This window comes from Cervus canadensis, chromosome 9 (assembly GCF_019320065.1).
Source record: "Cervus canadensis isolate Bull #8, Minnesota chromosome 9, ASM1932006v1, whole genome shotgun sequence".
Classification (NCBI taxonomy): Eukaryota; Metazoa; Chordata; class Mammalia; order Artiodactyla; family Cervidae; genus Cervus; species Cervus canadensis.
The window spans coordinates 83,471,768-83,487,887 of record NC_057394.1 but is presented as its reverse complement, the minus strand read 5'-3'; the positions used below and the strand labels follow the sequence as shown (position 1 = coordinate 83,487,887).

Sequence of the window (16,120 nt, the reverse complement as noted above, 5' to 3'; positions counted from 1 at the left end):
CTTTCAAGCTTAAATTGTAGACAACATAAAATGTAGAGTCCTACAGCAGAGGGCGTGGTGGCATGGAGGCAGGAGCCCGGCTCCTTCTTGGCTCCTCTGATTTCCCTCACATCCTTCTACATGAATCTCCCTGCCAAATACACAGATGGGTGTCGCCAAGGTCTGTTCAGCAGCACTTCACTCAAGCCTCTGCTTTTCCCTTCTGGCCACGCACCAGGGGAGCCAAGCTGAAGCAGCCCTGCTGTTTGCAGCACCTTCCTCTGAAGAAACCTTCTAACCAGCCCCACACCCACCACCCGGAGTCAAGCTTTGAACTTGCTTCCTCTTGCTGGGGCTGCAGCCTCCCTGATCCAGGGCCGGGGAGCGTGTGGCTCAGCCTGGGCCTGTGCTTTCCTTTGCCTCCTCGCCGTCCGTTTGTTCCAGTTTCATTCCAGAACAGCTGGGAGGGCCCGCACTTACTGGGCTGCAGGGAACCCACTCAGGGTGATATTCGTGGAAAAAACTTCCCCCACCACCCCTGGACTCAGTAAAGGTCCTTCTCAGAGGCCGCGTGTGTGTGTGGTAAACTTCCTGGATGAACTTGGACTTGGGGAACTAGGAGCACGCACGCTGACCCTGGCTCTGAAAGGAGAGAAGAAAGCCAAGGACCTCCTGCCTCCAGGTGATCACAGCCCAAGCGAGAGGAATGTGAGCGCTCCTCGGGCATCCACTGCCTCTGGTCCTCTCGCCCCCAGACTCCCTGGGCCGCATCACCTCCACCAGCTGACCCCTCTGTCAAGGAACTGCTGTTCCCCCCAGTCTAAGCACACTCTCAGGACGAGGCCAGGAGCTCACCACCCAGCGGCAGGTCTGGCTCAGGAGCACCAGACTCACAGTGACCGGAGAAGGGACTTCCTCTCAGGCCTGAGGAGTTGTCCCATCCGGCCGCCACCTTTGGAGGGACCCTCTGTTCACATGATGGAGATGAGGAAAAGCAGGCTGCCATCTGCACCTCCACTCCTGAAATCAAAGGCTGCACCACGATGCCAAGATGCCAAGCAGGAGGCCAGAGGGACAAGGGAGACGCCGTCTGGCGGATGGGGCGGGATGGGGGGAGCAGCAAAAACTAGCGTTCATTGTTCAGACATGTTTGTGTTCTAAGTGAAAGCGAATTAAATCGTTTTAAAAAATCAACATTGGACTTCCCTGGGTGGCTCAGAGGTAAAGAATCTACCTGCTGATGCAGGAGACACCAGTTTGATCCCTGGTCCGGGAAGACCCCACATACTGAGGAACGACTAAGGCCGTGTTCCACAACTAGTAGAGCCCGAACAGTCGAGAGCCTTTCTCCACAGCAAGGGAAGCCACCAAGATGAGAAGCTCCTGCAGCGCAACTAGAGAAAGGCCTGAGCAGCAACAGAGATCCAGCACAGTCAATAATAGAAAAATAAATGAAGACATTTATTAGACAAAGACCCAGCACAGCCAAAAATAGAAAAACAAAACATGTATTTAAAAAAACAGCTGTATTCACGTGGTATCAGGTATGTAAGCAATTAGACTTGATCAAAGTTTGCTGCAGGGAAACACTGCACTGTCCTAAACTACACTCAACAGAAACGCTTGACGGAGTTTACCACAGAAAGCCTGGTCTGTTCATTTTACCACGTGACCTTTGAGATGCACCTTAGTAGCTGAAAGCAGTGCTCACAGCGGCTGCATCCATGTCCAGAATAAAGCTGGGCCACAGAGGCCTGGTCTCTTTCCAAAGTTCCCGTATGGACCACAGACCCCACGTCCCAAACCGGACACTAGAATGGAAGCCCTGCAGCTCAGGGCCCACGGGCAGATATCCACTTGGAGGTTCTGTTTCTCAGAAGCGTGACCACCACCTGAGGTCAGCAGTCTGAAACTCATTACCATCCACACATTCCAACGAGCTGAGAATCCTCGGCGGCTCTGTGACTCACCCCCGCTTGCCTCCACGACCCTCTTGCAACAGGACAGGAATTTACGGGCAGTGCAAGCTCAGCCACTGTCTGGGCAAGAGTCTATCATCTCAACGCTTCTTCCCTCATCATGCCCATCAGCTTAAAAGAATGGGCTGAAAAGCACTTTCCCAGCAACAGGATCCATCACCCACGGACCTAACCTCGGGCCCCTAGGTTGCAGTAGTCAGCGTTTCCCGGCCAACTAGGGCTGCTCCGGCCCAATTCTGCAGCCAAACAGGCAACAGAAAAAGGACCGAGCGGCTGTGAGCGCCCACCAGCCTCGTGCAGTCACGGCCGGGGGTGGGACAATGTGCCCCGTGGAGCCCCTTCCTGCCCACCTCCCCTGGTCATGTCCCACCTTGTTCCCCACTACGACAGGCCCGCAGTAGCGGCCCCACCCTCCCACTCTGTCTCCTCTAGAATTTCTCTCTCCTGCTTGTGATGAAGGGACACCCTCCATCCACAGTTAGTGAGATGAAAAGCAGGAAAACCGTAAGGGGGAAAAAAGTCAGTGAAACAAAAAGCCTTCTTTTCAAGAAACTGACAAACCTCTGTGTGCTAAGTCACTTCAGCCATGTCTGACTCTTTGCAACCCCATGGACTGTAGCCCGCCAGGCTCCTCTGTTCATGGGATTTTCCAGGCAAGAATACTGGAGTGGGTTGCCATGCTCTCCTCCAGGGGGTCTTCCCGACCCAGGGATGGAACCAGTGTCTCCTGCATTGGCAGGTGGGTTCTTTACCACTAGAACTACCTGGGAAGTCCATATGTAAATATATAGGTGTATATATGTAAATAAACTCCTCTCTATATGTGAGACAAGCATAGAACTAACAAGTTTAAAAGCCATCCACTGTTTCTTCCTCAAGCTCTTCCTTTAAAGGACACAAGTTTACTCAAAATATTTCTTTTTCCTCTTGAAAAACAGTACCACTGGGGGTGGTACTGTGACCATGGGGAAACTCAGCACATCACAGAGAAAGTGGTGTGGAAATGACAGGAAAGGGCAAGAATAGAAATCTTCATCACGTGCAAGTATCAGGTGACTGGTGGTACACAGGAATCTCTGAGAGGAAGGGCTTGCCCCTGGTCTCTGGAACAGATCGAGCGCCTGGTTCTCCTCTCCTGCCCCTCCTAACCCCCCCAAACCCCCCAACCCCTGCTCAGCCATGGGCTGCAGCCCAGCCACACACCTCCACAAGCCGCCAGGCCTCAGCGATGACCGCATACTGGAGGCGGTTCAGAGCGAAGCCGTCAACCTCCCTCAGGAGCCTGACCGGGGACTGTCCGACCCTCCGCATCAGGGCATAGGTCCTGTCCACGGTGGCGGGGGCCGTCTCTGGGTGTGGGACCAGCTCCACCAGTGGCACGTAATACGGTGGGTTGACCTGGGGAGAGAGATGGCCGGAGAGAGTTGAGAAGACGGCTCTGGCGTTCGGGGTGTAATTCACAATCCTGAGCGGTCAGGGTGGGTGGGTGGCAGGTTCAACACAGGAATAAGGGGCCCATCCGATGACAAGAAACTGGAGGAATAAAGTCGTTCACAAAGAGGGGAGACAAAGAAAGAACTTGGGCACAGAGCTGCAGGAACTGTAACCAACCCTGAGGTTCCAGCTCACGGGTGCCAGTGGGCCCCTGCACGTTTACCACTGACCTCCCGGGGCTGTGCCATCAGCTGTCCTCACGGGCTTCTCCCCACCTTCGCCCAGCCTCCTCTTCCCACATGAGTCACAGCCATTCTACCGCATCGGTGCCATGGGCAGTATCTTCCCCAAACCTGGAACTCCCTTAATGTCTCCATGCTGAGCCTCAAATATCGGCTCCCCTGATCAAATCTCACCCACGAGTCACACGGCAACGCCCTAGAGCCTCAGTACTGAGTGCCGTCTGAGACAGGAAGAGAGTCTGCCCACGGTAGGATGGCTTGCCTGCCCAGCATTAGTTTTCTTGGGGCTTCTTGGCTCTGGTTTTCTTGGTTTACTTTGAGAAATCCTTCTTGAAGATTCTCAGAGAGAGTTCTCCTACCTCTAAAGAAAATGCTATTTGACAAAAGGCTGCTAACGACCCTCACCACTAAGTAGATGCACGTTTGCTAAACTCTTTCCCCAAAGGATATTATATTTTAAGTTGTTTTTCCTCTGAGTATGGGTGAAAACGGGTAAAAATCTCACATTTACCAAAAAGTATAAGAGGTATCCATTTTAAAATGACTTCCACAGGAGAGAGAAGAAAGTATTTCCCCTGGAACAGCCTGGAGGGGCAGCTGGCCCTCACACCTTGGAGGTTTCCTCTGCTCCCAGCCTGTCCTAGGGGAGTACCTACTTCAAATAAACTATAAATTAATTCTCGGCCGACTCACTGGCCCCCTGCCTGGAGTCACTGAGTTCCTTCCAGAGACGTGTGACCTCTGGCCTTTTTAAACATCAGAATTATAAGAACTGGGAGCATGTCTGTCTGTGATGAACTTCTCTTTACGGGGAGACAGGGATGCTGGGCTTGGGGTCTCTGCAGTGCTGTGAGCCTTGTAGGGGCAGAACACAGGTCAGGACAAACAGGTAAAAGGCATCTTTCTGTGCATCTGGCTCGCTCCTGCCTCAGTCTTGCTTGCAGGCTGCCTTGCAGACTTCCTGCCCACACTTCCTTTAAGCCCTGCTGCCCCCGGGCCGCCCTGGCAGCCGGCCTCCCTCTGCCCACTCAGACCCCCCAGGAGACATGGCGCCACAGGAGCGCTGAGACCACACGTGGCCTCCCCGTTCCCTGGGTCATAGTTCTAACTATGCATAGTATGTAACTATGTAACGCTCACACCCACCCCAAGCACATACCCCACCTGAGCACATGTCCCACCTGTCTGAGATCAACTCAGGTGGTGGGAGTCGACCTGACCATAGCACCCCAGGCCTGTGACAGTGACTTGAGGCCAGAAGTCTGTAAGATTTGTTCATTCTCACAATGCATGAGATACAAGATACAATTCAAGAAATTCTGGATAAAATTCTTTTTAAAATGATGACAACATCCAACTCGCTAAATATATTAAAAAGCCATAGACTGTACAAGTTGAATTGTGTGATATATGAATTACATCTCAGGAAAGCAGTTAAAAAGCACAAGCAGTTTCATCTAGATGAATTGCTCCTGGAAACCGCAAATGAGACTCGCTGGGTTTCCAGGCTGGACAAACTCACGGGGTGGGCCACCAGGCACTGCTTCACGTGTGCCAAGCCAGCGAACAGCTTGGAGGGCAGCAGGCATGAGCTGGAGCTGCTCAAGACGACGTGGTCATCAGCGATTTTGTCCAGCTGAGCGAACAGCTTCCGCTTCAGCTCCAGGTTCTCCGGGACACATTCCTAAAAAGGACAACCTCATGTTACCATGCAGCTTCGCCACACTCAGGCCCAAGCAAAGCATCCTGTGTTTGCGTCATTCCCAGAATGAACCAATTAGAAAACCACCAGCAACACTCAAGAACTGGTAGAGAACGGACTTGTGGACACAGCGGGGAACTGAGAGAGCAGCACTGACATATATACAGTGTGTGTGCTCGGGCGCTTCAGTCGTGTCCGACTCTTTGTGACTCTGTAGCCCGCCAGGCTCCTCTGTGCATGGGATTCTCCAGGCAAGAATACTGGAGTGGGTTGCCATGCCCTCCTCCAGGGCATCTTCCTGACCCAGGGATAGAACCCATGTCTCCTGCATTATAGGTGGATTCTTTACCATCTGAGCCACTGGGGAAGCCCCCATATACACACTACTCTGTGTAAAACAGAGAGCTAGTGGGAAGCTGCTGTGTAAAACAGGAAGCTCAGCTCAGTGGTCTGTGATGACCTAGAGGGGTGGGATGGGGGGGTGGGAGGGAGGCTAAAGAGAGGGGATATATATATATATCTCCCCTTATAGCTGATTCACTTCATTGTACAGCAGAAACCAACAAAACATTGTAAAGCCATTATACTCCAATTAAAAATAAATTTAAAAAGAACTATAAAAAATACAAAAATAAAAATTTTAAAAATATTTAAGAACAGGAAAAAAATAGCTGTCAAAAAGTATGACAGATCTTGGTAACTCTGGGAACTGTGTGATGCATATATGGGAACTGTATTTTCTAGTTCTGTGTCAGGCTGAAAATTCTCATAATAAAAAAGCCCTCCAACTGTATGGGGGTGGATTCTACAAACAGAACACCCAACAGCACGGCAGGCAAAGTGTATGAATATCAACAATAGTCACCACCACTTGTGTGTCCTGATCATCAGATCAACTTATCTTCAAGGAAAAATCTTATCTTCATGAAATGAGCAAACATGCTACATCCATAATTCCCAAACGGCTTCTTGAGAGTCCACTTCTAACCAGAAATCCTTTGAAAAAGACCTTTGCTACTAAAAATCTGAAATTATTTTAATAAGGGGGCAACGGAGGAGGGTAGAGAAGCGAATTTGGATTAAATACCGCAGATAATGACGGTTCAGAAATTCAAATTACGCACAGAGCGGGGGTGGGGTGGGAAGCCGTTCTCAGATGCACAAACACAGGCCCACAGGCAGGTCCCTGAGAACTGGATGCTCAGGGCGGGTGCTGCCCTGCTGTGGAGGGATGGGGAACAGAAGGGGATGCTAGCTGGACCTTCAGGTGTGCCCTCCCCTCCCAGCATCGCCCCAGGAAATCCCACCAGGGGTCACTCCTACTAACTAGGGTCCCTGAGTTCCCACAGTCCCCAGTGAATTTGGGGTAATGGTTCCTAGTGGGGTCCGATAATAGAATCAACTGTTAACCATGCAAATCCTCAAGCCCCCACCGCAGACGTACTGAGTCAGACTCAGCATGGGGTCTGGGTACCTGCATGCTTATCCATCACTCTGATGACTTGTGTTCACTGAAGTCTAAGACCCACAGTTCTGAGGTGCAATGGGAGCCTACCGCACTCCCAATGGTTTGTGGCCAAATACATTCATTCCTGAGGGTCTCCCACTCTGAGATCAGGCTCTCCACTACCCTCCCCACCAGGAACTTGCTGAGGGTGCCCTGGTCCGTCTATCAGCACTGTGGAGGCAGAAACTGCACAAACCAGAAGACAACGAGCAGCGTGCAAAAGTCGACGCGAAATGCAGAAGTACTGCTTGTAACTTTATCAGAATCACCCCCAAAATAAAATATCTTCAAGTTTAATAATATCTAATAATCTAATAAGAGTGAAGTTAGCTGGGTAAATATTATGACATGAATTTCATTTCTATACCATCTACAAGGTTTTAAAAGCTTTCTTCTGTGGGTAAGGTGTCGATACTGTCTGTTAGTAGTTTAAAAAAATATAGTCACACCACGTGAAATTTTATTCAGAACAAAAGGTCACATAAGCACCACATCTCAAAGACAGGATGAAAAAAGTGGAGTCATTTAAGAACTGTGAAGCCCATTGTGTTAAACCCCTTATCAAAGGGGAAAAGCTACAGTAGCTGGCGGGCTGTATTGAGTAATTCCTGGATCAGTTAAGTCTGCGAGTTGGGTTGGGTTTAAATGGAGCCTTGTAGTGAAGCCAGAGACGAATCGTGATGCCGATACTATGCAGGCTAATGAAAGAGCCCCGTGAATGGCCTCATTGTGAGTCTGGCCTGCAGATTCTCCCCTGAAATTCTATTCCTTTCTTTAGATCGTCTGATTATCAAAGAGGCAAGAACACTCGAAGGGCAGGAAACCCAAGCCTGCTACAATTATGTAAGGGTTTTAACGGCACATTTGCTTGAAGTTTCATTGTTGCCATCATTGTTAACCCACTTGTGTTCCATGTGCTGGCCAGGGTCATGACGCCTCTATCCATGTCAAACCTTGAGTTCATCATCTCACTGTTGCTCACTGCTTGTCTGAGAACTGCTTGTCTGGAATGGTCATCTCTTGGGCGGATCGCGAAGCTTGAGAGCGGCTGCTCTCGCTTGGTGGCCATGGACAGCTGGGAGGAAGTGACAGCAAACAGCTAGACATACATCCCGCTCCCAGTAGGTGAGAGTGCCCCGGGGCTCACCGTGCCTTTCCAGGGCCCGTCCAGGGAAAGCCACTAGATGTCGAGTGTCAGCGAAAATTCTTTCACTGCTGAAGGTAACTAGCTTGACTTTGTTTCATTAAACTCTGACATTTTCCAAGCAATGGCTATTATTTCTGTTTCGTTTGTTTTGAAGTGGGAGAGATGTATCTATAATAAGTGATAATCTCACACACAACCACTAGCTCAGATTCTGAGGACAAGGAAAGTGTAAGGAACTTTCCAAGTATCACAACTATTATTGGCACATCAGAAGATTACTCGGCAGCAGCATAAAAGACTTAGAAGGAAGACACTGGATGACGGTATTATTACAGGTCTAACTTTTTGTTCTCTCTCATTTACTTATAATTTTTTAAAGTAAACAATTTATATACTTTAGTGTTTTATTCACAAAGAGTCGGAAGATACTGAAGTGACTTAGCACACAGATCAATAGAATTCACCAAGGAGAGCACTCAGACCCTGCAGGGCGGTTTTGGGGAGGGGGCGCGGCCACGAGGCGGGGGCGCGGCCACGAGGCAGGATTCTGGACAATCCCCAGGCAAAGGCGGGACTGGTTGAGAGGGCGCTGACTTCTGCGGACGGCCCACTCACTGTGCAACCCTGTGCAGCTTCCAAAACAAATACTTTCACGGGGAAAATGAAATTTCACTGATTTTTTTTTTAAAGGCAAGTCATGCATCTTAGATAGGCGTCCTGTTGCTAGAAAAACCTACATTTGCCAGTGCAAAATATCTGGAAACAGTCTTCAATGTTCTTTCCAGATAGAAAGAAAAACTAAACTAGAAGACTTTGGTGCTTAAGATATTTTACATGCAAAGAAGTTCTATTAGCCAATTCTAGCGGGAAAGAGATGGCAAGAATGGAAATTTGAGCTAAAATCCTACTGTAACCATGGCAGAAGGGAATCCATTCTCAACGTGAGGATGGACATGATCTACATCATAAGTTCTGTCTCTTTGCACTAAATACGTCTCTTGCTTCAATGTGTTTAATCATCAGCAATTTCTTGCTTCAACCTGTTTCAGTTCAGTTCAGTTGTTCAGTCATGTCCAACTCTTTGCGATGCCATGGACTGCAGCAAGCTAGGCGTCCCTGTCCATCACCAACTCCCAGAGCTTGCTCAAACTCCTGTCCATTGAGTCAGTGATGCCATCCAATCATCTCATCTTCTGTCATCCCCTTCTCCTCCTGCCTTCAATCTTTCCCAGCATCAGGGTCTTTTCCAATGAGTCAGTTCTTCGAATTAGGTGGCCAAAGTATTGGAGCTTCAGCTTCAGCATCAGTCCTTCCGGTGAATATTCAGGACTGATTTCCTTTAGGACTGACTGGTTTGATCTCCTTGCAGTCCAAGGGACTCTCAAAAGTCTTCTTTAACACCACAGTTCAAAAGCATCAATTCTTTGGCACTCAGCTTTCTTTATGTTCCAACTCTCACATCCATACATGACTACTGGGAAACCTGTTTAATCATCAGCAATTTCTTTTTTTCATCATCTATTTATTTTATTTCTAAAAATTATTTATCAATTTATTTATTTTTGGCTGCACTAGGTCTTTGTGCTTTGTGGGGGCTTTCTCTAGTTGCATCAAGTCGGGGCTACTCTCTAGCTGCAGTACACAGGGTTCACACTGAGGTGGCTTCTGCTGAGGCAGAGCATGGGCTCTAGGCGCATGGGCTTCAGTAGCTGTGAGTCATGGGCTCTGGAAGGCAGACTCAGTAGTTGTGGCTCATGGGCTTAGTTGCTCTGCAGCATGTGAAATCTTCCTGGACCAGGAACTGAACCCGTGTCCCCTGCATTGGCAGGCCAATTCTTATTCACTGCATCACCAGGGAAGTCCCACTATTTCTTGAAAGAGGACAATTGTTAAAAATCTATCAGATTAATAGACTACTATAACTAGACTTCTCAAGAGGTGGATGTTATAATTACAAAAAAAAAAAAAAATCCCATAAACCTTACTCCAGAACAAATAGCACATGTTAGAGAAATGTACAGATTTTCAATATCACAGATAATAAACTGCACTGTGTTCTAACCAAAGCCTCACATTTTTCCTTAAAAATCAAAACACTTTTAAAGCATATTATAAATCCTAAACAATGTTCTATAGTAATCTAGAATAAACTATACCCAATAAGAGACCTTTCTAAAGTAAAAAGCAGAGCAGGCTGTCCTGAGGAATGTGACTTCCTGGGGACTGGGTGTCGAGGTGACCAGGGTGGCTGTGGTCTGCTTCCAGCAGTGGTCCTTTCTCAAGTAACCACAGGGGATGGAGGTAAGAGAAGGGACACAGGTGACAACTGCTGGCCTTGATAGTATGTCTATCCCCATCTCATTCCAACAATTTATACCTTTTAGGAAATCACTTATTTATAATTAAGTTAAAATGCTTGACATGAAAAAATATTATAATTTAAAATATTCTGGGACTTCCCTGGTGGTCCAGTGGCTAAGAGGCTGCCTGCCAATGCAGGAGACACAGTTTGATCCCTGATCCAGGAAGATCCCACATGCTTCAGAGCAATAAGGCTGTGTGCCACAACTAGTGAGCCCACACACTGCAACTACTGAAGCCCCTGTGCCCAGGGCCTGTGCTCCACAACCAGAGAAGCCACCGCAATGAGAGGTCCCTGCACTTGGCCCCCACCAAACTAGGCAGTGGCCCCCACTTGGGCAACTGGAGAAAAGCCCATGTAGCTAGTGATGACTCAGCACACCCAAAAGTTAATTAATTAAATTATAAAAAATAAAAAGAAGTATTTTTTTAAAGATTTTTAAAAAACATGTAGAAATGTTGAAAAGTTCTAACATACAGGTAAACTGTGGTCCAACATTTGACTCCTTCAGCATGTCACATAAATACATCTTAATTCACTGAAGTGGATGCAGATAAAAGCACAAAACCTACCATTACTGAAAACTCACTGTAGGTGGGAGAAGAGAACTGAAATAAAAACCCTTATCCCTGGGGCAGGAAGAGGAATGAATGCTAGAGTTAGTCATTCGGTCATGTTCAACTCTTTGCGACCCCATGGACTGTAGCCCGCCAGGCTCCTCTATTCACGGATTTCCCACGCAAGAATACTGGAATGAGTTGCCATTTTCTTCTCCAGGGGATCTTCCCAACCCAGGGATCAAAACTGGTCTCTTGCATTGTAGGCAGATTCTTTGCCATCTGAGCCACCAGGGGAGGCTGCCTGAGACAAAGGCTTAATCAGAATCCCAACAGAAGACCCTTCCCAGGCCAGCAAGTGTTAAGTAACTAGTGAGAAAAGAACACTTCTGGGAAGGGACAGAGGAAGAACATGGAAAGAGACTCTCTCTCTGAGAGCAGTGCAAAGGGAAGACTGAAAGCTGAGGGTGAAGAACATATTGAGGGAGAAAACCCTCTGGCAGCCAGTCCTCACCCTAAATACCCAAATTGCTTAAGGATTTGAAACTTGTAAGCACCAAGGGTGACTACAGGAACTTGCAAACCTTAAAACTTGCCCAACTCCTAACTAGATCAACCCAAATCCTTATAATAAAAGCCTTGTAGGAGGAAAGGCGTGTCAAATCCCAGGCGTAAATCTGCTGTCCTGCTCAAGATGTCTGGATTTCAAAAACAAAAAATTATGAGGCATACAAAAAAGTGCACACCCAAGAGACAGAGGGATCACAGGACCAGATCCTGGTATGATTCAGATGCTGGTACAATCTGACATTGAACTTTAAGTAACTGTGATTAAAAATATTAAAGGCTCCGGTGAAAAATGTGGACAACATCATATGGGTGATTTCAACAGAGAAATAGAAACTGGAAGACAATATCAAAGAGAATGCTAAAAATGAAAAACAAAGGAGCAAAGATGAAGAATGCCTTTGACTGACTCATCAGTAGACTCAACATAGTCGGGAAAGAATCAGTGAACTTGAAGACCAGTCAATGGAAATTAGCCAAAGTGAAAAACAAAGAGCAAAAAGATTGAGGACCATATACAGAGCATCCAGGACCTGTAGGAAAATTATCAAATGATCTAACACATGTGTGACTGAAATCCAAACATTTCTAGGGACAGGGAATGGGGCAGAAGACAACATTCAAGGAAATAATGGCTGAGAATATTCCAAAACTAAAGAAAATCCAAAATTACACAAGCATGAAGTTCAGAGAACACAATGCAGGATAAACGCCCCCCCTTTACCCCCAAATCCACACACATGGATGTGGATTTGGGGATAAAGAGGTATGTTATATTCAAACTGCTGAGTAAGGCAGACAAAGAAATACTGAAGGCAGTCAGAAAAAGAGTCACATAATATATACAAGAACGAAATTAAGACTTTTTGAGAGATCATAGAAGATGGAAAGTAATGGAGTGACATTTTTAAGTGCTAAAAGAAAAAATACCTGTCAACTCACAGTTCTATAGTCAGTAAAAACATCTTTCAAAAATGAAGAAACAAAAACTTTTCCGAGAAAAACAGTAAGTTTAGGAATTCATTCCAAGCCAACCTATGAATCTAAGAATAGGAATGAATTTTAAGGGAGTCTGCAGGCAGAAGGAAAAAAAACTAGACAGAAAACTGGATCTATACAAAGAAATGAAGAACACTGGAAATGGAGTAAATGAAGATAAAATAAGTGTTTTGTTTTCAATTGCTCTAAAATATAAGTGAACATCCAAAGCAAAAATAACAGCAGTGCATTGTAATGGATTACATTAATTTATTTTCAAGTATTGAACCAGCCTTGTATAGCTCCAATAAGTCCTACTTGGTCATGATATATAATTTCTATGTATATTTTTAGATCTGATTTGCTAATATTCTGTTAGGTATTTTAACATCTATGTTAAGCCTTTATTAGACCTCCTCCTCCTACCAAAAATGTGTTTTGTAATGAAGACTGGATACAAAACTCTAACACTCTCTAAGTCACCATCGAAACAACAGGGTTATATACATATCCACCAGCCTGAGAGAAACGTCTTTGAAGGAAGTAAAACAAAGTGGTCAAGAAGAAAATACTCATGAAAGTTCTCAAAGGAAACAAGTAGTGTCAAACAGAATTAATACACCAGATTGTGGTCAGAGGTCACACATGGTCACAATGTGATTAGGAAAGACTCCACATTCCCAGTGCAGAGTGTCTGGGTTGGATCCCTGTCAGAGAACTAGATCCCACATGTCACAACTGAGTTTGCATGCCACAGCTAAAAGATCCCACGTGCCACAAATGAGACCCAGCGCAGCCAAATAAATAATGAAGTAATTATTAAAAAGAAAAAAAGAAAACCTGAACTAAGATTTAAAAATCAGAAATAAAAATTCCAATTTCTCACTTGCTTAATGTGAAAAATCCGAAGGTTTGGGCAATTCCAGGCATCCTTCCTGGGGCTGAGCGCCCACCTGCCCAGTCTCTCTAACTCTGAGAATAGCTGATGTGGGAAGGAGTTCACATGAGATGCAACATTCATCCAATTCCAGGATCGTGAGGGAAAATGCATCACTGAGCCAGAACTCTTACATTCACTTCTGGCTCAGAAACGCAATCTGATTCGAGAAGATAAACACTGACCTACCGCCACCACTGACTGCATGTTTAACCTTGGTCAGTTCGGTTCCCTGGTCGTAAATGGGGATACCGAGGGGCTGAAGGCTGAGCCCACTTTGCTGACTTCCTCTGAGCTGGGCGCTGCTCGGGTGCTGATAAAAAGGAGCTCGTTTAATTCACAGGTGCCCGCTCAGCTCTCAGTGCAATGGAGCAGCTCCATGATCACCTCATTTTACAGTGGAGAGGGCTGAGACAGAGAGACTGGGTAAGGAGCCCACCTCTGAAGCCAGACTCCTCCACTTCACTGACACCACGTCCGTCATTCTAAAGGTCTCTGCAAAACATTACAAAGCATTTTGATTTATCATTTACAAATTAACTAGAGGAAGAAATTCAAAACACCAAATAGGTCAAGGGTTAGAGAATATTGCGGGTCACCTTCTAAGATGCATTTGTTTTCCTTAGCATTTCTCACATTGGAAGACATCTTATAATCAACAGCATCGTCGATATGGTGTCATACAGTACATTCACAGATAATTCACTCAGAATACTCCCGGAGGTCTGAAGACAAATGTGCTAGCAGAATCACAGTGCACAGCTCCGGGCAGAGGCTTGATCAAATGTGCAGAGGTGAGTAAAACAAGTGGTTACTTCCCTTTAGACAGTAACCAAAAGGACAGGCCCTGCCCAGGGGAACAGCAGGGACCACAATTAACTGATAAAGCAGGGCCAAGGAGACCTCACGCTCCAGACCAGCCATCCAACGAAACACAACGTGAGTCATGTACGCAACGCAGTTTTCTAGTAGCCACATTAAGAAAGCAGGAAGAAACAGATGAACTTAGTTATACCAATAAATTTTATTTAACTCAATATATCCAAATACTGTCATTTTATTCATTGGAAGGACTGATGCTGAAACCAAAGCTCCAATACTTTGAACACCTGATGCAAAGAGCCGACTCATTGAAAAAGACCCTGATGCTGGGAAAGATGCAGGAGAAGGGGGTGACAGAGGATGAGATGGTTGGATGGCATCACCAACTCCATAGAGTTGGACAGGGACACCTGGTGTGCTGCAGTCCATGGGGTCGTAAAGAGTCGGACATGACTGAGTGACTAAACAACTCAATATACCCAAATATTGTCACTTTCATATGTAATCAGTGTTAAAAACTATTGAGATATTTTACATTCTTTTCTTTTTTCCTTAGTAAGTCACTGAAATCCAGTGGGGATTTTACACCTGTGTCAGTTCGCAGCACCTGTCAAGTGCTCAAGCCTCGCTGGGCCTGTGGCGACCACGACCACACCTTCTGGGCCCAAGGACACGTGTTAACCAAGGAGCCACCAGCATCCATTCTGCCAGAAGTTACAGTCCCAAATCACAGTGCGGATCTCCCAAAGCCACTAAAAATATGTATTGAATGTCACTCTTAAAAAAAAACAAACCTAAAACTATTAAAGAAACAGGGACTTCCCTCACGGTCCAGTGGATAAGACTTCTCGCTTCCAAGGCAGGGGCACAGGTTCGATTTCTGGTCAGGGAACTAAGATTCCAAATGCCATGCAGTATAGCAAAAAAAAAAAAAAAAATTTTTTTTAACAAAAATAAATGTGATGGGGACCACATTAAAAGAACAAACAAAACTATTAAAGAAACAAGAGCTCAGGGAGCTGGGAGGGGAGGGAAGCAGGGAGCAGGGTCTGTGAACCACCCCAACCCTGTGGGCAGCAGGAGGTGGTGCGGGTGGAGGGGGTACTGCTTGGAACAGCCCACTAGACAGAATCGAAAGCAAAGAGAACAAGAGCGGGACCCCAAACTGTCCAAAGGTGCTGGATCAGGTGCTGACGGCAAGGAGCAGCCTGGGGGCGGGAGGTGACGGGGGTGAGTGAGGTGCCAGGGGGCACCTGGCACCAGGAAACATCTGGAGAATCAGGGTACAGACACGGTCTCTGTCTAGGGTGTCTAGGATGCCCTTCCAGCACCCACAGAGCAAGCGATGACCACATCTGCTGCCGGAAACCGGCAACAAGATCAACCTCGACACGTCTGAGCACAGAGGGTCCTGGGGCCCAGCCAGGCCTCCCAGGAAGACGTGGGAACCTTTTCCTGGCAGCTGCAGGAGCTGAGGTGCATCACGTACTCACACAGGCCATTTAACATAATAAGTAAGCACTTGTTTCTCTCGGGAGGCCTGGCAGGTGTCACCGGTCGGCTCTGGGGAGGCCCAGCCACCGCCCGACACCAAGGTTCTCAGGACGCAGGAGGCTGGACAAGCCCCGGTCGGGCAGCCCACCTGGGCCTGGGCAAGCTCCTGGAGGAGCTACCGAGTTTATGTCTCCCTAAAGCAACAGACTGCCAGTGCAGGAGACGCTGGACACGTGGGTTTGATCCCTGAGTCAGGAAGATCCCCTGGAGGAGGAAACGGCAACCCACTCGAGTATTCTCGGCTAGAGAATTCCACGGACAGAGGAGCCTGGTGGGCCACAGTCCATGGGGGTCACAAAAAGTCAGACACGACTGAGCAACTGAGCACACAAAGCCATAGCCAATGACAGGAT

General features: G+C 47.1%; 1 protein-coding gene across 1 annotated transcript in view; it reads right to left on the bottom strand.

Annotated features, from left to right (window-relative positions):
- The window catches only part of CRYL1 (crystallin lambda 1), a 52,940-nt gene that overhangs the window by 10,449 nt on the left and 26,371 nt on the right, over positions 1 to 16,120 (bottom strand). Inside the window, exons 4-5 of the mRNA XM_043478041.1 lie at positions 5,157 to 5,318; positions 3,162 to 3,356 (exon numbers count right to left, since the gene is read on the bottom strand). Coding sequence (XP_043333976.1) covers positions 3,162 to 3,356; positions 5,157 to 5,318 — 357 coding nt within the window. The remainder of the gene's footprint in view (positions 1 to 3,161; positions 3,357 to 5,156; positions 5,319 to 16,120) is intronic.